The sequence below is a fragment of the Coregonus lavaretus genome, assembly GCF_964263955.1.
Source record: "Coregonus lavaretus genome assembly, chromosome: 3".
Classification (NCBI taxonomy): Eukaryota; Metazoa; Chordata; class Actinopteri; order Salmoniformes; family Salmonidae; genus Coregonus; species Coregonus lavaretus.
Window position 1 is genome coordinate 44,338,375 of NC_139990.1, and position 23,600 is coordinate 44,361,974.

At 43.2% G+C, this 23,600-nt stretch overlaps 1 protein-coding gene across 1 annotated transcript in view; it reads left to right on the forward strand.

Annotated features, from left to right (window-relative positions):
• The window catches only part of LOC311118490 (beta-chimaerin-like), a 45,706-nt gene extending 26,728 nt beyond the window's left edge, over positions 1–18,978 (forward strand). Inside the window, exons 7-13 of the mRNA XM_084157635.1 lie at positions 9,173–9,262; positions 10,395–10,479; positions 13,672–13,845; positions 14,057–14,134; positions 14,362–14,499; positions 14,687–14,792; positions 16,461–18,978. Coding sequence (XP_084013761.1) covers positions 9,173–9,262; positions 10,395–10,479; positions 13,672–13,845; positions 14,057–14,134; positions 14,362–14,499; positions 14,687–14,792; positions 16,461–16,632 — 843 coding nt within the window. The 3' untranslated portion in view covers positions 16,633–18,978. The remainder of the gene's footprint in view (positions 1–9,172; positions 9,263–10,394; positions 10,480–13,671; positions 13,846–14,056; positions 14,135–14,361; positions 14,500–14,686; positions 14,793–16,460) is intronic.
• Positions 18,979–23,600: the final 4,622 nt, after the last annotated feature.

Sequence of the window (23,600 nt, forward strand, 5' to 3'; positions counted from 1 at the left end):
GTTTTAACAATAAGTTGTCGATGTCACCCCCTCTCCTAGGGAGGGTGACAAGTTCGATGCCGGTATTAAGTAGGGACGAAATCGAGTGGTTCCCTTCCAAAAAGTGGGCCGCGACTGGGTATGTCGAGTTTTTGCACCTGCTACGATGCTCCGAGATTTGTACTTTTAATTTGCGCTTTGTTTTACCCACATAATTTTTACCACAAGGACAAGTTATAAGATAAATAACTGCCTTAGTGGAGCACGTAATACCACCTTTGATTGGGATCGGTTTCCCTGTTTGGGGGTGTTTTGTAGTTTCCATCCGGTAGAGGCGCAAATAGACGTTGTGCAGGGATATTTAGGGATGGTAAATCAGAGTTTACCAATTGATCTCTGAGATTTCTGCCCCGCGAGAATACGACCAAGGGAGGGTCCGAAAACACATTAGCAATACTGTCATCGGATCTTAGAATGTGCCAATGTTTGTGAACGATTCCCTTAATTTGTTCAGAGCACTTTGAATAGCGTGTAGTTAGAACGCAAGAATGCTTCTTTTTGCGAGACTGTCCTTGAAAGAGATCAGGTCTCGATTTGTTTTGAATTTTCTCAATGGCATTATTCATCTGACCATTTTTGTACACCCTCTCCTTGAATTTTCTTTGCGTCCCGGCCATATTTCTGTCGAAATCTGATAGTTTTTTGCCAATTCTTTTGATTCGACAGAATTGGCTGTAGGGCAAACTGTTTTTCAAGGGAAGCGGGTGACAATTATCAGCACTCAACAAACTGTTATGATCAGTATGTTTCCTGTAAAGATCAGTGTATAGAACATTATCCTCACACAAAATCAGAAGATCAAGGAAACTGATTTGACGTGTGTCAGATTGTATAGTAAATCTCAGGTGCTCAGAACAAGAGTTAAGAAAAGCATGGAATGCCTGGAGCTGTTTAGAATCACCCCTCCATAGAACAAAAATATCATCAATGTGCCGTTTCCAAATAATAATGTTAGGCAAGAAAACATTTTTGAGAGGGTTGAAAATTGACTGTTTCTCCATGTAACCCACATACAAATTAGCATAGTTAGGAGCCATAGGGGATCCCATAGCAGTACCCTTCGTCTGAATAAAGAAATCATTTAGAAACATGAAGTAGGTGTGTTTGAGTACTATTTCAGCCAATGTTATAATGCATGCACTGGAAGGTAGTTCATTTGGGTCACGTTGCAGAAGAAAATGTTCCATGGCCTCAATATAGTTGTGACCTGAACAGGAACAACTCTGGGCCCTAGCTATATAGACTGTAACAGACCAGAGTTTTTCCTGGTCTCACCACACAGTCTGGAAAAAGTCCTGTCCCTAGAACATGTTCATTAACATCTACTCTATCAACATCTGCAGTAAGGGTAGAGTGTTTCATTATGTAACAGTTTCTCATGAGAGAGAGAGATTTATTGTCTCTGCAGGAGGGTGTTTCCTTCCTGACATCACTTCTCTTGAAAGGTCATGATGACCAACAGGACAAGGATGTTATTCTGTGTAACAGACACTGTTCTAGGGCTATAGATGAATCACACATTTCACACCATTGTTCTCATCAACTAACTGCTGAAGGATATTGATTGTCTGTGATTATATTAGCCAATGTGAAATGCTTTCATTCTACTGTGTTGGCCATTCCCACATCTCACCACTAGGTGGCAACCGGACCAAGCCATAGCATAGCAACAGCACATTTCACACTTTGTTGTGATTGGAAATGTTCTTCTTCTTCAGTCTTTGACTGTTAAACATGGTAGAATCACAAAGCCTTTTCTTCATCCATGTTTGGTTGGGTGATGTTGTCTTGACATTCTGCTATGTTATGTTCCTCTCATGCCAGCCGTACACCCCTGGTCCTTCTTGGAATATTGAACAAGTCATTTAGTTCTGATAAACAGCACTAAGGTTGTGTCCCTCCCAAATGGCACTATATACATTTACATTTTAGTCATTTAGCAGACGCTCTTATCCAGAGCGACTTACAGGAGCAATTAGGGTTAAGTGCCTTGCTCAAGGGCACAGACAGATTTTTCACCTAGTCGGCTCGGGGATTAGAACCAGAGACCTTTCGGTTACTGGCACAACGCTCTTAACCACTAAGCTACTTGCCGCCCCATATATATATATATTTCCTATGTAGTACACTACTTTTGCTCTGGTAAAAAGAATACCCTATATGGGGAATAGGGTGCCATTTGGGACGCACATTGGTCTCCATCAGTCTTCTGACATCAACAAGGCAGTCCTGTCAGTGGCAAGGCAAGGCATCCGTTTCCTCTCCTCTCCTCTCCTCTCCTCTCCTCTCCTCTCCAACACCCACCAGCACTGTGCTATTCATGTCACGGTCTGTCCACTAGAGTTAGAGTTAAGGGGACAGTGAGAGCCTTAAGCCTTTAATGCAGGAGCCATTTTATTGGGGACCTGTCCCAGCTCTATCCCAGCTCTATCCTAGCTCTATCCCAGCTCTGTCCCAGCTCTATCCCAGCTCTATCCCAGCTCTATCCCAGCTCTGTCCCAGCTCTATCCCAGCTCTGTCCCAGCTCTATCCCAGCTCTATCCCAGCTCTATCCCAGCTCTATCCCAGCTCTGTCCCAGCTCTATCCCAGCTCTATCCCAGCTCTGTCCCAGCTCTGTCCCAGCTCTGTCCCAGCTCTATCCCAGCTCTATCCCAGCTCTATCCCAGCTCTGTCCCAGCTCTATCCCAGCTCTGTCCCAGCTCTATCCCAGCTCTATCCCAGCTCTGTCCCAGCTCTATCCCAGCTCTATCCCAGCTCTGTCCCAGCTCTGTCCCAGCTCTATCCCAGCTCTGTCCCAGCTCTGTCCCAGCTCTGTCCCAGCTCTGTCCCAGCTCTGTCCCTACAGGCTCTTCACTTGGTCAGTAGTTCATGGACTCTGACGGACTCCAACACATTCAGAGATTAATCCTTCAAATAAAACTAAACCCCTCCGGGAGGATTCTCCATAGCATAGGTCTGTATTTACGTTATAAATCATACTGTACCTGTACATGTTCATGTTCTAGGCTATTTGGCCTGGTCAAATGAAGACTGTCTGACCTTGAATAGCATTGGGGGGTTTTCCCAGCAGACATGAGCCATTTTTGGCGAGTCGATATCTAGAGCATGTTTTGAGTTTTGAAATCAGACTGCCAGCCTGTCAGTCAGTAATGTCAGAGTGTCTGTAAAAATGTGTTGTTTTGAGTGTCACACCTCTATCTGTCAAGCTTGGGCTTTGTCCCAAATGGCACCCTATTCCCTATACAGTACAGTGCACTACTTTTGACGAGAGCCCTATGGGTCCTGATCAAAAGTAGTGCACTAAATAGGTTCCATTTGGGATGCAGTCTTGGAAAACATGACGAGCTGGGCCAATGACAGGTCTCCTCCCGAGTGGCGCAGTGGTCTAAGGCACTGCATCGCAGTGCTAGCTGTGCCACTAGAGATCCTGGTTCGAATCCAGGTTCTGTCTTAGCCGGCCGCGACCGGGAGACCCATGGGGCGGCGCACAATTGGCCCAGCGTCGTCCAGGGTAGGGGAGGGAATGGCCGGCAGGGATGTAGCTCAGTTGGTAGAGCATGGCGTTTGCAACGCCAAGGTTGTGGGTTCGATTCCCACGGGGGCCAGTATGAAAAAATTAAATAATAATAATAATAATGTATGCACTCACTATAACTGTAAGTCGCTCTGGATAAGAGCGTCTGCTAAATGACTAAAATGTCAATGTAAATGTCTCCTGATTTGAGGCTTTCAGTGTAGGACAAACACCTGCCAGTCTGTCACGTCCAAAAAAAGAGGAAGGAGGTCAAAGTGCAGTCCTCCTGTTCTTAACAGTAGCAGCAGCGTATGTGATGACTTTAGTTAACAGTGTACTGTAATACTGTCTAGTATCAGTCTGTATCTTTACTGACTTTAGTTAACAGTGTACTATAATACTCTGTCTAGTATCAGTCTGTATCTTTACTGACTTTAGTTAACAGTGTACTATAATACTCTGTCTAGTATGAGTCTGTATCTTTACTGACTTTAGTTAACAGTGTACTATAATACTCTGTCTAGTATCAGTCTGTATCTTTACTGACTTTAGTTAACAGTGTACTATAATACTCTGTCTAGTATCAGTCTGTATCTTTACTGACTTTAGTTAACAGTGTACTATAATACTCTGTCTAGTATCAGTCTGTATCTTTACTGACTTTAGTTAACAGTGTACTATAATACTCTGTCTAGTATCAGTCTGTATCTTTACTGACTTAGTTAACAGTGTACTATAATACTCTGTCTAGTATCAGTCTGTATCTTTACTGACTTTAGTTAACAGTGTACTATAATACTCTGTCTTGTATCAGTCTGTTGTTTCAGACACACAGTAGCTAAAGTAAACATACTCCCTCATATGCTGTCTTTACTCTGTGTCTTGTAAGTCCTCATTCAGATGTGTGTGTGTGTGTGTGTGTCTCCAGGGGTGTGTGTGTTGTCGCATATATATGTACATTCCTCCCGGAGGGGGGGAGAGACCCACTCGACCTGTCTGGTGACCTGCTGTGTGTCAGCCCCCTCGGTTCACAAGACTCACTCAATGTGTATGTGTACTTGTGCTAGGAGTTGCCAGAGAGGCCAAATGCCTGCCAGTTTCCTCCTATAACAACAGCTCTTCTTGACAGATTGTGCATCCCAAATGGCACCCTATACCCTCTGGTCCCTCAGGACTCTGGTCAAAAGTAGTGCACTATGTAGGGAATAGGGTGTCATTTGGGACACATCACACTGGTTGAATCTAACTGGTGCTTGTTGGGAGATGGAAGAATGTGATGAATGCATTTCTAAACCATGTTCTGGGCCTAGTTTGGATATTATTCTGATGTTATGGTAGTTTGTTTGGAAGTTAATTACATTTTCCTTGAGCTACCTGTTAGTCTGTTGGAAACATGATCTATAAAGATCGTGTTGGGAAATACTTGAGCTACCATTACAGAGATGTTATACAGTAGCTACAGTACATACAGTGTAAAAGGCAGAAGGCTTTCAACGTTGATCCATCATACTTCCAGCCACAGGGAGGCCTGTTTTAATTGTCACTGTACTTTTCCTTTCACTAGACTTTCTGAATAGTAAAAAATATTCTATCACTGACTAGATCTCCCTTCACGTCTATGTTTCTGTTTGTATGAAATTGTGTGAGATGTATGTGTGGTGTGTGTGTGGTGTGTTTTGTTTACGATTGTATGAGGTGTGTTTTGTTTGGACGGTTGTTCTTACAGTGTCTGACCTCACAGAAAGAAAGGCACTAGTGTTATTTTCCCATGATCCTCTGCTCTCCCTACTGTGTCTGCTCAGCTGGACCCACACAGTGAATAACAGAGCCTGGATGCTGAAAGGAAACCAGGGCCTTTTATTCATTTGATTCCAAACTCTTCTCTATGAGACAAGAAGCCATCTGCCTCTAGGGACAAAACCCATAACCCTCACACACACTCTCTCAATACATACTGTATACCCCCCTCCCTCCTCCTCCTCTCCCCCCTTTCTCTGTGTCCCTCTCTTCCTCCATATCCCTTACCCTTCTCGCTGCTCCGTCGGGTCTTTTCTGATTTAGTTTAGGTCCTCCTCCTGGTCTTTGATAGGATGTCTAACTCCGTGACAAACGGCTTCACCTGTCCTGACTGTTACCTGTTCAGCCATTAAATCAAATCAAATTTTATTCGACACATGCTTTGTAAACAGCAGGTGTAGACGAACAGTGAAATACTTACGGGCCCTTCCCAACAATGTTGAGAAAAATAAAATTGAGGAATAATAGAAAAGTAATAACGCGTAATAATAAATACACAATGAGTAGCGTTAATTTGGCTATATACACAGGGTACCAGTACAGAGTCGACGTGCAGCGGTACGAGGTCATTGAGGTAGCTATGTACATATAACTAGGAATAAAGTGATTACGCAGCCAATCAAAGATGCTCTCAATGGTGCAGTTGTAGACCTTTTTGAGGATCTGAGGGCCCATGCCAAATCTTTTCAACCTCCTGCGGGGGAAGAAGCGTTGTCGTGCCCTCTTCACGACTGTGTTGGTGTGTGTGGACCATGATAGATCCTTAGTGATGTGGACACCGAGGAATTTGAAGCTCTCGACCCGCTCTACTACAGTGTTCAGTCCCAGGGTCCTTTAGCTTAGTGATGAGCTTGGAGGGAACTGTGTTCCTCTTGTCCAGGTAGGAGAGGGCAGTGTGGAGTGCAATAGAGATTGCGTCATCTGTGGATCTGTTGGGAAAGTTTGTGAATTGGAGTGGGTCCAGGGTGTCTGGGATGATGTGAGCCATGACCAGCCTTTCAAAGCATTTCATGGCTACAGGTGTGAGTGCTACGGGGTGATAGTCATTTAGACAGGTTACCTTGACATTCTTGGGCACAGGGACTACGGTGGTCTGCTTGAAACATGTAGGCATTACAGACTGGGTCAGGTAGAGATTGAAAATGTCAGTGAAGACACTGGTCAGCGCATGCTCTGAGTACGTGTCCTGGTAATCCGTCTTTATCCTGGTAATCCGGCCTTGTGAATGTTAACCTGGTTAAAGGTCTTACTCACATCTGCTACGGAGAGTGCGATCACGCAGTCGTCCAGAACAGCTGGTGCTCTCATGCATGGTTCAGTGTTGCTTGCCTCGAAGCGAGCATAGAAGGCATTTAGCTCCTCTGGTAGGCTCGCGTCACTGGGCAGCTCACGGCTGGGTTTCCCTTTGTAATCCGTGATAGTTTGCAAGCCCTGCCACATCTGAAGAGCGTCAGAGCCGGCATAGTAGGATTCGATCTTAGTCGTGCATTTACGCTTTGCCTTTTTGATGGCTCGTCTGAGGTTGTAGCGGGATTTCTTAGAAGTGTACAGATTAGTGTCCTGCTCCTTGAAAGTGGCAGCTCTAGCCTTTACAGTGCGGATGTTGCCTGTAATCCATGGCTTCTGGTTGGGATATGTACGTACGGTCACTGTGGGGACAACGTTGTCAATGCACTTATTAATGAAGCCGGTGACTGATGTGGTAAACTCCTCAATGCCATCGGATGAATCCCGGAACATATTCCAGTCTGTGCTAGTGAAACAGTCCTGTAGCTTAGCATCCGCTTCATCGGACCACTTCCATATTGAGCACGTCACTTGTACTTCCTGTTTTGAGTTTTTGCTTGTAAGCAGGAATTAGGAGGATATAGTTATGGTCAGCTTTGTATGTGTTTCTGTGTTTGGAGTAAAGGTGATCTAGAGTTTTGTCTAGTTGCACAGGTGACATGCTGGTAGAAATTGGTAGAAATTAGATAAGCCATTACTTCTGTAGCTACAGTACAACATAGTCCTTGGTCTTCAGTCTATGTTACAGGAGGCCCAAAGCTATATTTTGAAAATGGCTTCTATGTCTATAACAACCTTAAAGCTGCCAATCCTCTCATTTCAGCCAAAGTGTTTTTGTCTCTGAGCTGAGTGAGCTTCAAGCATATTTCTCTATCCCTTAGGATCATTCCCTTCCTCCACTCTTCTACCCTTCCAGCTCTTCATCATTCCATCACTGCTACAAAATCATCTGTTCTAGTTTTCTTCTGACATTCCCTCATTCTTTCTCTTCACAATTTAACTCAATTTCTGTCCCTAATTTCACCATTTCATTTCAGCAACCCTGAATGCCCACTTCCACTAGTTTGAGTTGTCTACTTCCCATTTGAGTGTCTTGTTAACCAAGAGGAGCTGATGAGGAGCTCCTGGTGTTTTAGGAGGAGTGGATGTTTAGGAGGAGAGTCACAAAAAATATTCTGTGGTGCTGTAGACTCAGCAACAGCCCCCCCACTGAGTCAGGGCATGGCCACCATGAGCTCTGCCTGGGATCTGACAGGGATTTGGCCACCGTGGGATTACACCCTGAGTGGGGATTACGGCCATAATCCCTCCCAATCGCAGTGGATGACCATGGTTGGGTGCTGTTCTACTGGGTGTTTTGAGAGCAGAGCAGAGTGATTGGTGGGAGCAGACTGGAGTCGTAGCGTCTGTCTGTAGTCTGGCTGCAGTCTAGGCAGGGAGAGGAAAAGCACCAGTGGATTGTGAGGCATGGAGGTCAAGACGTAGTTGACTAATCTGTTTCTGCTGGACTAGAAGGAATATAGGAGCATGTCGTGGCTCTTCTGGGCCGAAGGATAGTGCCATGACTCCTGTTGTGTGGAGGGGACTTGGTTATGTAACTGTTGTTGTGGGGGGGAGGGTTCAGTATTCTCTCCAGTTGAGTGTGTGTGGCTGTGTGTGTCCGGGAGGCAACGTGCTAATAGGTAGTGTGGCATGGTTCTCTGTGTCTTTTTGAGAGTTTGACTGCAGCCATTGATCCTGCTTTAGATTTGCTGCTGAGCCGTGAAGAGCTGTACTAACAGCTCACCCTAACCCCCTCACCCCTCACCCCACCCACACTCACTCTAACCCCACACCCCGCACACCCTCCTAGCCCCTCCCCACCAACCAAGGGACCCTCCTCCTAGCCCCTCCCCACCAACCAAGGGACCCCCCCCCCCCCCCCCCCCCCCCCCCCCTCTCTCCTATTTGGTGTGTGTGAATGAGATCCATTGTGTGAGGCACACTCCTGCCCTGGGGCCGCCCACTGCTGCTGGCTGCTCTCTGCTTCTTTCCCCTGGAACTGGAGCTGGAGCTCAGATCAGATGCAGAGCCTCCCCCACCTTGACTGTCAGTCTGTACCCTCCTGGGTCCCAGCAGCAGTAGGAGGAGGAGGAGGAGGAGTAGGAGGAACAGGAGGAGGAGGAGGGGAGTGGAGTACAGCGGCCGTGTCCTCCTCGTTGGGCTGCTGCCGCCGGCGTCTGTTAGGCAGCACTGGGCGCTACGTCCTCCAGCACACACCACACGGCTCACCAGAGGAGACAGAGGCTCTTTGGGAGCCCGGACTAGGACCAGGACAGGGACACACAGTCAGACACACGGCAGCAGCCATGGAAGTGGAGGAAGGGAGCCGCGGTCCGGGAGGAGGGATAGGGCCAGGAGATGTAACGGTCCACAAGACCAAGAGAGGGGAGCGGAAGAGGCAGGAGCTACTGGCCTTAGCCCTGGGGGTCAAGTTGGGGAGCAGGGGAACGTTACTCTGGAAGCCTCTAAAACTGTTGGCTTCCTGTCCGCAGATCACCACGTCTCCTCTGGTACGGCACAGCACCCTGAAAGACTGCCCCTCCGAGAAGCAGAGCTCCTACGACAAGGTCCACAACTTCAAGGTGAGCCAGTTTGTTTGATTTAGCCTTTTTAAAGGAGGATGTGGTGAGGTACTGGGAAGGAGGGAGGGAGGGGGCGAGAGTTGACTGCATTAGGACCTGTAGGAGGGCTGCCTCTCTGTAGATTCTCTGTTCAAAGCTCTGTTTGAAGCTCTTTTACCTCAGGAAATGATTCTGCTCCTACAGGCAGCGCTGCTTGTCCATGCAGGGTCTGTGAGATAAGTTCTGTCAGGTTGATCTGAAACTTAAAAGCGACGTCCCTCAAAGTGACAAAGTAACCGACTCTTTTTATCTGCCTAGTGAGCTGCCTGCCTGTCGCTAGACTGGCTACCGTTAGATACCGTTATAACACCGAGAGACTGATGATGTTATTCATCATCATGTGCTTTCATGATGAAAGATGTCTTGTGGGCACGTGCAGCTGTCAGCCATATGTCTAAATCTATCGACTGAGCTAAATGGATATGGCGTATGTTTTAACCCATTGACGGCTGTGAACATTGTCAGATTTTTGAGCACTTTAACCTCTTTGTTTCAAGCTGTTGATTTTCTAAAACAGAAATACAGTTGTAACGTTTTGAATACAATCAATTATTCTGCTCTTGAGAGAGAGAACACAACAGTAGGACAGGTGACCTAACCTGCCCTGGGTCTTACTCACCTCCAGAAATACAATGAATGAAAGTATTCACAGATCTTGTCTGTTTGCGTATAAGTGTGTGTGATTTTAGAGAGTTACAATGTTTGTTTAGTGAGAGCGAGAAGGTGTGTGTGTGATTTTAGAGAGTTACAATGTTTGTTTAGTGAGAGCGAGAAGGTGTGTGTGTGATTTTAGAGAGTTACAATGTTTGTTTAGTGAGAGCGAGAAGGTGTGTGTGTGATTTTAGAGAGTTACAATGTTTGTTTAGTGAGAGCGAGAAGGTGTGTGTGTGTGATTTTAGAGAGTTACAATGTTTGTTTAGTGAGAGCGAGAAGGTGTGTGTGTGATTTTAGAGAGTTACAATGTTTGTTTAGTGAGAGCGAGAAGGTGTGTGTGTGATTTTAGAGAGTTACAATGTTTGTTTAGTGAGAGCGAGAAGGTGTGGTGTGTCTTCCAGACTCTAATCTATTGCTGTGATGTCTCACCCTTCCATAGGTTCATACGTTCCGAGGGCCTCACTGGTGCGAGTATTGTGCCAACTTCATGTGGGGTCTCATAGCCCAAGGGGTCCGTTGCTCAGGTAACCTGCTCTTCCATTCATATATCCCAACACTGCTCACTGCTCACCTAGCTACCATCAGCTGGGAGTGTAATCAAACACTGACCTGGGAGTGTAATCAAACACTGACCTTTCATGGGTACTTCATCACATTAGGGCACCGTCCCAAATGTCACCCTATTCCCTATGTAGTCCACGTGTGTAGGGCTCATAGGGCTCTGATCAAAAGTTATGCACTATATAGTGAATAGGATGCCATTTGGGATGAAAGCCTAAAGAAAAATAAATAAATAACTCCAATCCCTGATCAGAACTAGGTGTCCTGTTAACATCCCTCTGGGCAGAAATGTATTAAGTCAACATTTTCAACAAATCATCCATGTAACCAGGTTCCGTCTCATTTTATCCCAAATCAACGATACGATTTCCAAGTTTGATTTATTTCAAGAATTCACGTTTGCTGACAACTCGATCAAAAATCAATCAAATTGGACAACTGATTGGACGTCTTTGTCCGGTTGGGTTGCATGTCATATGACTAATTGTAACACATGAGATGTCAAACTTGAAATGCTTAACAATTAATTTATTTTTAAACACTATGACAATAAAAAGGGTATTACAATATTACGTCCAAGCCTGGATCATGTCATGGAATGTATAGTCTAGTAAATTTGGTCAGTTCCATGTAAATAACTGGTTGGAGGCGGCCTGTGAAATGTGGTAATTTAGCATTCCTCAGTGACACCTGGGACAAACCAGTTCCCTCTGCAACTATGGCTGTCAACTATTTATAAACAAGACAGACGCACACAGAGAGCTCAAAAGGTACGTCAACGGGACACACCCAGTCAAGCAAAGACATCCAAACACTGTATCCACAAAACTGCAACTGCAACCAGGCTGTCTGGCCGTGCTGTCTGGCCGTGCTGTCTGGCCGTGCTGTCTGGCCGTGCTGTCATGCTTTCTTGATCTCTTTGTAATGGAGATCCTTTTAATGACTGGTTTTAATCCCTGTTTCAGTGCTTCAGTACATGGGAAAATATCTCAATACTGTATCATTCCAATCCTGAAGTTAAATTGAGTGAAAAGGGACACATTAACAGTAGCTGTCCTTGGAGCTTCCTGCGAGATAAAAGGATGTAATATTTAGGGTTGCAAAGATTCCGCTAAATTACCTAAATTACCTATCTTTGGTAATTTAGGTAATTATCATTAACTTTGGTAATTTACACTTGAACATTTAAAAAAATATATATATATTATATAAATGTTTTATATCTCTGTCCATTAGTTTCTAGTGGATAGACCATATCGTTGAAGAGAAAATAGCCTAATTTAATGCTAAAAGCATCTAATCAACAATGGCATTATTTTCAGTTAACTCTGCAACTCTTCCAACTATTGACTCTGCAACTCATCCAACTATTTAATGGGACCAATGGATTTCACTAAGTTGCTGGTTTATATTTAGGATAATGTTTTACAGCGTTGTCATTGTATTTTTCATTTTCAAATCCTCTTATTTGATTATTTTATATATTTTACATGTAATAAGTCCACACAGAGGGCCAGAGATAATTACAGATACCTGTGATAATCTGAAGTACCCAAAAAGGGCCACTAGATGTCTTGTGATAAAATAAAAACTTGAAAGTTACCAAACTTCTGGTAGTGTACTGGTAAACGTAGAAAGTTTCCAGTAATTTAACCGCCCTTTGCAACCCTAGTAATATTGATCAAGAGCCCACTCCACCTAATGATTCCACTGATAATTTCTGTGCTAATCAATAATGTTGTATCCTAATGAACTTGTTGAAATGTTTGTTGGCTGAATAACCGATCAGACTGGTCCAGTGAATTATAGGGTTCATACACACAATAAAAAGACATTACAGACATTTACAATTTAGCAAGACTGTAGCACAATTGACGATAGTAGACATTACAAACATTTAACAAGTAGACAAGTAGATTTGGAAAGTCCCTAAACACTCTGCGATAGACACAGGGTTCTATTATTGCCTGGACACAATCCTGACATGGATGTGTTTAACGGAGGACTAACTCTGCTGTTTTCGCTGTAGACAGATGGTTTGTTGTTCAGTTATTAGCCATGCTTATAAGCCCCAGGCAAACACTGGTGTCATCAGACAGCCCTGTGCCCTATGGTAATCAGGAGAGATTTATTTAGTACTTCCAGTTCTCTCTGAAGCAGTCCTTCTCTAACACACAGAGATACACAACTGATGATTGTCTTTCTATCCTCATTGTTTCTCTCTCCTCCCTCTCTCTCTCTCTCTCTCTCTCTCTCTCTCTCTCTCTCTCTCTCTCTCTCTCTCTCTCTCTCTCTCTCTCTCTCTCTCTCCCTTCTTATCCGGCATGTTTAGCTTGTCCTCTTCCTCCCTCTCCCCATCTCCCTCTCTCAATCTTTATCTGTTTCTGTCTGTCAGTCTCCCTTTGTCTCTCTCTCTCTCCATCTTTATCTGTTTCTGTCTGTCAGTCTCCCTTTGTCTCTCTCTCTCTTCAATCTCTCTGTGTCTCAGCGTCTGAGAATAAGGAACCCCGGTCAGCAGAGCAGTAATAATGCTGGGTACTTGTTGGTAGTAAAAACGCCACTACCAGTGATGAATGATTCAGCTGGATGTTCTTATTGAGTCAGGGAGACTCCTAAGTACAGTATGTTTAAAGGCAGGCAGAGCAACTTCAACCTAGGCTACATTCCTGTGGCATCTCGCAGAGAGGCAGCTTGTTCTATCTTTCTCATGGTGTGTGTGTGTGTGCGTGTGCAGGCCAGAGCAGGACAGTGATGCCGCACAGAGAGGCATTCCCTTCCACCACAATGTGCTGCGTGCTGTGTTCCGCTCTCTTGCCACCAGCTGTCCAAGACCCTCTGCGTGACTAGAACCACAACACTGACCAACAGCCAAGACAAGACACCCCCCTGGGGACAGATAGACTGTGACGTGGCCCACCATGGCATATTGAAACAGCCTGGTCTTACCCTAGCTGGCTGGGCTTTCTCTCTGAGATTGGGGTTGATCACTGTACTAATTGTTACCTCTAACCACTCTGTATTGTGTTACAGTCTTACATGTTGTTTTAGAAGAAGTCGACCATAATCATATAAGATTAGAAGATTTGAATAAATCCTTTCTGTATGGGTGAGTATTTGAACACTGACTGACTACCTCTCTGACCTGTGGTTTCCAGACTGTGGGCTGAACGTACACAAGCAGTGTTCCAAGCTGGTGCCCAGCGACTGCCAGCCAGACCTGCACAGGATTAAGAAGGTGTTCAGCTGTGACCTCACTACCCTGGTCAAGGCCCACAACACCACACGGCCCATGGTGGTGGACATGTGTATCAAGGAGATAGAACTACGAGGTACAGATCCGTTTACCAGCCATTCAGTTTAGAATGTTTCTGGGACATTTAAGCCGGGTTCACCCTGCATGTTGTTAGCCAAGGGCTAAGCTGAAAGAATATTCAACTTCAAGGTGAAAATGGATGTCTGTGATTGGTTCTGAAAAAAAAAATAGATTTGTAGAGGGTACAGGAAGTAGAGTTAACCGACTCTCTGTGTTACTGCTTGCAGGTCTGCAGTCTGAGGGCCTCTACAGAGTGTCTGGCTTCTCAGAACACATTGAGGATGTGAGGCTCGCCTTTGACCGAGGTTTGTGTTAAATTAATTTCCTTTGCCTCTGGGCTAAGGTCTGGTTTAAGGTTATATGAGACATGAAAGTCCATAGGTTCAAATGAAAAGCACAGGAGAGCCGTATCAGACCGCAGGATGTTGTTATGTGCGGTGTAAGGGGCATATATATGTTGCATTGTGGGAATTGTAGTGAATATACTGCAGTCTGGACGGTACATAACGTGTCCTGTGTGTCATCTCTGCAGATGGCGAGAAGGCAGACATCAGTGCCAATGTGTACAACGACATCAACATCATTGCTGGAGCTCTGAAGCTCTATCTGAGAGACCTGCCCATTCCAGTCATCACATTCCACGTGTACTCCAGATTCATACAAGCTGCAAGTACGTACTCCCATACTTATTCCCACAATTAGCTCAATGTACCCTGGGTCTCCAGCGCAATGAGCTAAAGGCTAGGCAATAGCTTGGGGAGCTAAAGAAAATCTTCAGGTCTTAGGCGCGGTTATTTATCAGGTGAATGTAACTAATAGTAAGTAACACTTATCGTAAGTAACATTTCCTCTGGTAGAAATTCCCAACCCAGACACCAGACTGGAGGCCATCCACGAGGGGCTGCTGCAGCTCCCGCCAGCCCACTACGAGACCCTACGCTACCTGATGATGCATCTCAAGAAGTGAGGATACACACACACACACACACACACTTCATCTGCTCTTCATGGGGTTGAATCAGTGATGTAGTCATATAAATATACAGTTGAAGTCGGAAGTTTACATACACTTAGGTTGGAGTCATTAAAACTTGTTTTTCAACCACTCCACAAATTTCTTGTTAACAAACTATAGTTTTGGCAAGTCGGTTAGGACATCTACATTGTGCATGAAACAAGTCATTTTTCCAACAATTGTTTACAGACAGATTATTTCACTTAAAATTCACTGTATCACAATTCCAGTGGGTCAGAAGTTTACATACACTAAGTTGACTGTGCCTTTAAACAGCTTGGAAAATTCCAGAAAATGATGTAATGGCTTTAGAAGCTTCTGATAGGCTAATTGTCAGCCAAGACCTCAGGAAATTGTAGACCTCCACAAGTCTGGTTCATCCTTGGGAGCAATTTCCAAACACCTGAAGGTACCACGTTCATCTGTACAAACAACAGTACGCAAGTATAAACACCATGGGACCACACAGCCGTCATACCGCTCAGGAAGGAGACGCGTTCTGTCTCCTAGAGATTAACGTACTTTGGTGTGAAAAGTGCAAATCAATCCCAGAACAACAGCAAAGGACCTTGTGAAGATGCTGGAGGAAACAGGTACAAAAGTATCTATATCCACAGTAAAACGAGTCCTATATAGACATAACCTGAAAGGCCACTCAGCAAGGAAGAAGCCACTGCTCCAAAACCGCCATAAAAAAGCCAGACTACGGTTTGCAACTGCACATGGGGACAAAGATCGTACTATTTGGAGAAATGTCCTCTGGTCTGATGAAGCAAAAATAGAACTGTTTGGCCATAATGACCATCGTTATGTTTGGAGGAAAACGGGGGATGCTTGCAAGCTGAAGAACACCATCCCAACCGTGAAGCACAGGGGTGCCAGCATCATGCTGTGGGTTGCCTTGCTGCAGGAGGGACTGGTGCACTTCACAAAATAGATGGCATCATGAGGAAGGAAAATTATGTGGATATATTGAAGCAACATCTTAAGACCTCAGTCAGGAAGTTAAAGCTTGGTCGCAAATGGGTCTTCCAAATGGACAATGACCCCAAGCATACTTCCAAAGTTGTGGCAAAATGGCTTAAGGACAACAAAGTCAAGGTATTGGAGTGGCCATCACAAAGCCCTGACCTCAATCCAATAGAAAATGTGTGGGCAGAACTGAAAAAGCATGTGCAAGCAAGGAGGCCTACAAACCTGACTCAGTTACACCAGCTCTGTCAGGAGGAATGGGCCAAAATTCACCCAACTTATTGTGGGAAGCTTGTGGAAGGCTACCCGAAACGTTTGACCCAAGATAAACAATTTAAAGGCAATGCTACCAAATACTAATTGAGTGTATGTAAACTTCTGACCCACTGGGAATGTGATGAAAGAAATAAAAGCTGAAATAAATCATTTTCTCTACTATTATTCTGACATTTCACATTCTTAAAATAAAGTGGTGATCCTAACTGACCTAAAACAGGGAATTTCTACTAGGATTAAATGTCAGGAATTGTGAAAAACTGAGTTTAAATGTATTTGGCTAAGGTGTAAACTTCCGACTTCAACTGTACATGTAATGTTGTTGTTTCTCACCTTTCTAAATTATATAATAATGATCTTTCTCACAGGGTCACCATGTTTGAAAAAGACAATTTCATGAATTCTGAGAACCTGGGGATTGTGTTTGGTCCGACGTTAATGCAGCCACCTGAACAGAACGCCCTGGCCACTCTGAACGACATGAGGCATCAGAAAGTCATCATACAGCTCCTGATAGAACATGAAGACGTCTTGTTTTGAAGGACTGGAGCCCTGTCTGTTGCTGGGAATGAATATGACTTTTTATTTATCCCATACCAGAGGAATCTCAAGCCATCATATGTGTCATCATATGAAGTGTAAAAATTCCAAAATGTTTCTTCTCTCCCATAAGCATGACTGTTTCAGTTGAAGTTGAGTCTGTGGTACGTCAGTTAGACATCATGTCTTGTTACAGTAAGGTCAAAGGCCATATTCTCCTTAAGAGGAACAAGGTATTGGATACATCCCAAATGGCACCCTATTTATTACTTTTGCATTACTTTTGAACAGGTCCCATAGGGCTCTGGTTAAAAGTAGTGTGCACTATATAGTGAATAGGGTGGCATTTTGGACGAAGCCATTGATTCCAGCATTTTCACACACCTTTCATGGTGTCAGGTAGCCTAGCAGTTAGTGTTGGGCCAGTAACCGAAAGGTCGCTGGTTTGAATACCCGAGCCGACAAGGTTAAAAATCTGTTGATGTGCCCTTGAGCAAGGCACTTAACCCTAATTTGCTCCAGGGTCGCTGTAGTACTATGGTTGACCCTGTAAAACAACACATTTCACTGCCCCTTTCCGGTGTATGTGACAATAAAAACATATTTTTTTTCATAAATGTAGCATCATCACATTACCACATTCTTCCTGGTTGATGTCTGTCTGCATATTGATTGTCTGCTCAAGTGTGTTCGTTGTGTGCTTATTGGTTAATGAGTGTCTTTGTAAAGGGAATGCAGGTTAAATCTTGTTTGATCAAATCAGATCTTTTTAGTGTTGACTCAGTAACTGTGTCATCCTATAGGGTGAGCTATGGATGGTCTATGTATGAAGCACTTTTTATTTAGCAAAGAGTGTGCTGATTAATTTATTTTATAAAGTTTTTATGTAAATGTTTTCAGCATCATGTGCTTTTTTTTCTTAAGCTGATAGGTTGTCAAGGATGTGCGATGTGTTCCATTGTCAAAATGCAACAAAACCCCAAAAGGAATTGGTGAACAGAGCAGTTTAAACTTGTAAGGAAATGCTTAGAAACTTATTTTGAGTGGCACTGTTGAAGTTACATTTGCAACTGTTAGCTGGTACTAGAAAAATTGTCCTAGTTATAGTATATGGTTTGGGTGAAATGTGTGTCTGAGCCTAAATGTTTACAGAAAACTATTGAATCAAACCTCCCATTTTAAATTGATACATGGAATGGGTAAAATATAAACGCAACATACAACAATTTCAATGAATTTACTGAGTTACAGTTCATATGAGGAAATCAGTCAATTGAAATAAATAAATTAGGCCCTAATCTATTGATTTCACATGACTGGGCAGGGGCGCAGCCATGGGTAGGCCTGGGAGGGCATAGGCCCACCCACTTGGGAGCTAGGCTCAGCCAATCAGAATGAGTTTTCCCCCACAAAAGGGCTTTATTACAGACAGAAATACTCCTCAGTTTCATCAGCTGTCCGGGTGGCTGGTCTCAGGCGATCCCGAAGGTAAAGAAGCCGGATGTGGAGGTCCTGGGCTGGCGTGGTTACAAGTGGTCTGTGATTGTGAGGCCGGTTGGACATACTGCCACATTCTCTAAAATGATGGCGGCTTATGGTAGAGAAATGAACATTAAATTCCCTGTCAATAGTTCTGGTGGACATTCCTTCAGTCAGCATGCCAATTGCACGCTCCCTCAAAACTTGAGACATCTGTGGCATTGTGTATTGTGACAAAACTGCACATTTTAGAGTGGACTTTTATTGCCCCCAGCACAAGGTTCACCTGTGTAATGATCATGCTGTTTAATCAGCTTCTTGATATGCCACACCTGTCAGGTGGATGGATTATCTTGGCAAAGGAGAAATACTAACGGATGTAAACAAATTTGTGCATAACAATTTAGAGAAATAAGCTTTCTGTGCGTATGGAACATTTCTGGGATCTTTTATTTCAGCTCATGAAACATGGGACCAATACTTTACATGTTACGTTTATATTTTTGTTCAGTAATTGCTACTCGTAGACTGACAAACATCTAGTCTGGGTAGGGACTAGACCTCCTAGTATTTTTCCAATACATGCATCAGTTTACACTATTTGACACATACTAAAGTCAGGAAACATTGATGTCTAAATGTTCAGCCTAGAAAACTGCCTGGAGCAGCTATAGGTGCTGTGGAGCTCACCTACTCCTAACAACAACGCCATGACGACAAAGTTGACACATTCTCTGTTTTCCATTGTTGATAATATAATAATTGAAATCCTTTCTACGAATCCATTTTATTAAAAGTATTTTTGTGATTGGTGCAATTAAGATTGTAATTTATGAAATGCTGATTTATTAAAAGGATGTAAAATTACATTTTGCTCAATCTTTTATGTGTACATTTAGGATAGGCTACAATTCAATTGCTCAAAGAAATGTCTGCGTCATGGTGCAATGCAATCACAACACACACGTACTGCACCACACCTTCAATAGGACAATGATGGCTCAATAGCGCTGGTGCTGAAGAGAGCAACAATGGTGGATGCCCTGTACCTGAGGGAACACACTTGGTATGCGTCTCAAATGGCACCCTATTCCCTATTTAGTGCACTACTTTTGAACAGGGTCCATAGGACTGTGGTCAAAAATAGTGCACTATGAAGGGAATAGGGTGCCAATTTGGGACGCTACCATGATTAGTCACCCTGTCTCTAAATGTAAGGGTGTGGAGGAGTTTGCATGTATTGTTTCTTCTGTGTGTCTAGTTCTCAGGTAATGTGTTGCTCTGGCTGGCAGGTCAGGTATTCTTCCTGCAGGCTACCAGGGAGGTAACTTCTCTCCCAGTTTTACCTGCACCAATCAGGTGTGCATGGGTGGGGCTTTGTTTGTAGGCGATATAGACAGGTGTGTTCCCATACCTGTAACATTTGCTGCCTCTTAGTCACAGGAAATACATCAAAAGTTGGTTATTTACAGTCGTTTTTCTTCGTAAAACATTGGCCTTCATGTAAATTCAAGCCTTGATTGGATGTTGTAAATTGAGTCTTCCAAGTGGATGCATCTGTGGAAACAACTTGGAATCTACACTGTCTTAGAAGGTCTGTGTTTGGGTCATGTTGTCCTCAGCCGAGGACTGACCTCAAGTTTAACCCCCTTGGAGATACTAGAGGAGACCCCAGAGGGCTGAAAACATACAGGTGAGTTGATGGCAGGGGTATGACATTATATTATCCATTATAGCTGATCACAAACGTATAGCATGTTTACATGACAGCTATATGAACATGATTTCCTATTGAATATTTTGGATTATTGACAGACTTTTTATGGCATGATTGATTCTTTTTTCTCAATACCAGTTTGGCTATATTGACATACAGAAACGTATCTTGCAGGTGAAACTTAATCCTCCAGATATGGCAGCGCCTGTGAGATACCCTTGGTGGAGAGCGTTTGTGACAAGGAAGAGTATTCCAACAACCCAAGAATCTGGTGAGACCCAACCTTCTGGGGAGAATATGTCTCCTATCTCCTCCAAATCTACACCGGACTCAAAGGGAAACGAAACATTTCCAGATGCAGAAACCTTAGACGATGCAGAGTTTGAGCCAATGTTCAATGAGAAAACCTGTAGACGGAATCTCAAAGTTTCACGTTCTGGACGTTTTAAGGAGAAGAGAAGAGTACGGGGGACCATACCTGAAAATAACAACTTCAGTGGAAATGTTGCTGCGACTGCTGTTGCGAAGTAGCCCAGGGTATATCATTATCATTCTACCTGCCAGACTGCAACCTGTTATGGAGCATGGGACATTGATGATGCAATTGTAATTTATTTTTTGAGGCATTTTTTTAAGATATAACTTTCATAAATGTTGATCAATTGTGCCTATACCAGGTTAATATATTAGGTATACACCTAATTCATAATATGTTTAGGCCAATGAAGGATTGATACGGAATAGTTATGAAGTATCAAATAATTGTAAAAAATGATTTCATAATCAAATTGTAGGGAATTCGGGAAGTAGCCCCAACCGGGACTCGAACCAGGGTCTAGCAACTGTCAAGCCAAGTCCTTAACGGTAACGCCAAGAGGTCTGGGTTAAGGTTGCTACATTACCAACTTCCTTCAGGAGAGTGTGTCCCCACACTTCTCTATACCAAGTCCCTCATGTGTATGGCCTAACGGGCACCATCCCACTTCTGACACCAATGTAGCAAATTCGTAAGGTAGCCCTGACAGGGACTCGAACCTGGGTCCAGCGACTGTCAAGCCAACACAATTACCGTTACGCCAACAGGTCCGAACCTCTTGACGAGGTCACTAGGTGTTGGGTTAAGGTCGTTACAATATCCATTTTCAAGTATGTTTTCATATTTCATACACACAGCCTAATGCACATGGTATCTAATGTAGAAAAGATATCCTGCCAGGGTCAATGTTTTTATTTTTATTATTTCTTTATTGCCCTTTGTGTGTTTGTTTTCTTGTTTGTTTGTTTGATATGAAGCACTCGAGGTGGTTTGACATGAAGGACTCGAGGTGGTTTGACATGTAGGACTCGAGGTGGTTTGACATGTAGGATTCGAGGTGGTTTGATATGAAGGACTCGAGGTGGTTTGATATGAAGCACATGAATGACTCAAATACAACCAAACTTTATTTGGATCATGTTGGATTAATCTGATTCTGCTCATACTGTACTAGGCTAGCTAATATCTTTGAAGGAATAGAGAGGTTTGTTTCTACAATGAGGGAGCTATATCAATGACACAGATAAGAGTAGATGGAGTTGTGTGGTTATTATGCTAGTATGCACTAATGCAGTGGTTCCCAACCTTTTTTGGTTACTGTACCACCAACTGAATTTTGCTCTGCCCGGAATTCCCCTGAAGTACCCCCTCATGTGCATTTTATCAGTAAGTCTATGATCACGAGTCTCCTCAAGTACCCCCTGTGGATAGGCCAAGTACCCCAGGGGTCCTAGTACCACTGGTTGGGAACCATTGCAGTAATGAACCCTTACAGTGGATGTCAATGAAGGATATGCCAGCGTGTAGCTAGTGTTGAGGAGATTTTAAGATTACATTTAGTTGTTTACATCACAAAATTAAAAAAAAATTTTTTTTTAAACATCAGCATTTAGTACTGCAATGTACGTACACACTCACTCAGGAATTACATATGAAGTTAATACACCTTTGTTACATATTTATTGTGGATAATATATTTGCTATTCAGTCACTGTCTCAAAGTCTCTGTTTTGAATGGACTATGCCTACTGGCATAATTGTTTACAGTCTGCTAAAAGTTTACTTCAGAGATGTATATGAAAAAAAAACAGAAACATTATTGTAAATAAATGTGTAAATATGTAATTTGGTTTACTTTGTTTTATTTTCACTTAACAATAACATATATAGTGAAGAAATCTAAATACATCTAAAAGTCTAAATACATCTAGAAGTCTAAATACATCTAAAATTAAATTAAATTAAATTTTATTGGTCGCACACACATATTTAGCAGATGTTATTACGGGTGTAGCGAAATGCTTAATGTTCCTAGCTCCAACAGTGTAGTAGTATCTAACAATACAAAACAATACACGCAAATCTAAAAAGTAAAATAATGGAATTAAGAAATATATAAATATTAGGACAAAGTCTAGAAGTCTAAAAGTCTCAATAAATCAATAAATCAAAATACATCTAGAAGTCTAAATACCTCTAGACTATTAAAGATGCTGGTTTATTCTGGTTTCTAAAAGATAAATGGATCCATGACCTTGCTTGAACCATACAATAGATGTAGCCATTGTCATTGTTCTGTTGCTAGTCCTCTGGGTGTGGTGAAATGTTTAGACTGCAACTTCCCTGGAGCTGCTGGGGTAATTTTTAAATCACACATTCTTGCCATTTAGAGCACCATTATTAGAAACATAATTACCTAGGCTTATTACAATAAATGTTGATGGATCCGGATGACAAGTTCCTCCTTACTGGATTTGAGGTAGCTACTGTAACTCATTATGGTTCATGCGAACGGTATGTTGCTAATGACAGTGCCAGGACTTGATAATGGCCGACCTTAATTAAGTGAAATGTACTGTATGTACACTATCGTTCAAAAGTTTGGGGTCACTTAGAAATGTCCTTGTTTTCGAAAGAAAAGCACAAAAAAAGTGTCCATTAAAATAACAGCAAATTGATCAGAAATACAGTGTAGACATTGTTAATGTTGTAAATGGCTATTGTAGCTGGAAACGGCTGATTTGTTATGGAATATCTACATAGGCGTAGAGAGGCCCATTATCAGCAACCATCAGTTCTGTGTTCCAATGGCACGTTGTGTTTGCTAAGTTTATCATTTTAAAATGCTAATTGATCATTAGAAAACCCTTTTGCAATTATGTTAGCACAGCTGAAAACTGTTGTGCTGATTAAAGAAGCAATAAAACTGGCCTTCTTGAGACTAGTTGAGTATCTGCAATTGTGGGTTTGATTACAGGCTCAAAATGGCCAGAAACAAATAACTTTCTTCTGAAACTCGTCAGTCTATTCTTGTTCTGAGAAATGAAGGCTATTCCATGCGAGAAATTGCCAAGAAACTGAAGATCTCGTACAACGCTGTGTACCACTCCCTTCACAGAACAGCGCAAACTGGCTCTAACCAGAATAGAAAAAGGAGTGGGAGGCCCCGGTGCACAACTGAGCAAGAGGACAAATACATTAGAGTGTCTAGTTTGAGAAACAGACGCCTCACAGGTCCTCAACTGGCATCTTCATTAAATAGTACCCGCAAAACACCAGTCTCAATGTCAACAGTGAAGAGGCGACTCCGAGATGCTGACCTTCTAGCCATATCTCAGACTGGCCAATAAAAAAAAAAGATTAAGATGGGCAGTCTGAGATTTGGCTTTTTCTTTGCAACTCTGCCTAGAAGTTCAGCATCCCGGAGTCGCATCTTCACTGTTGACGTTGAGACTG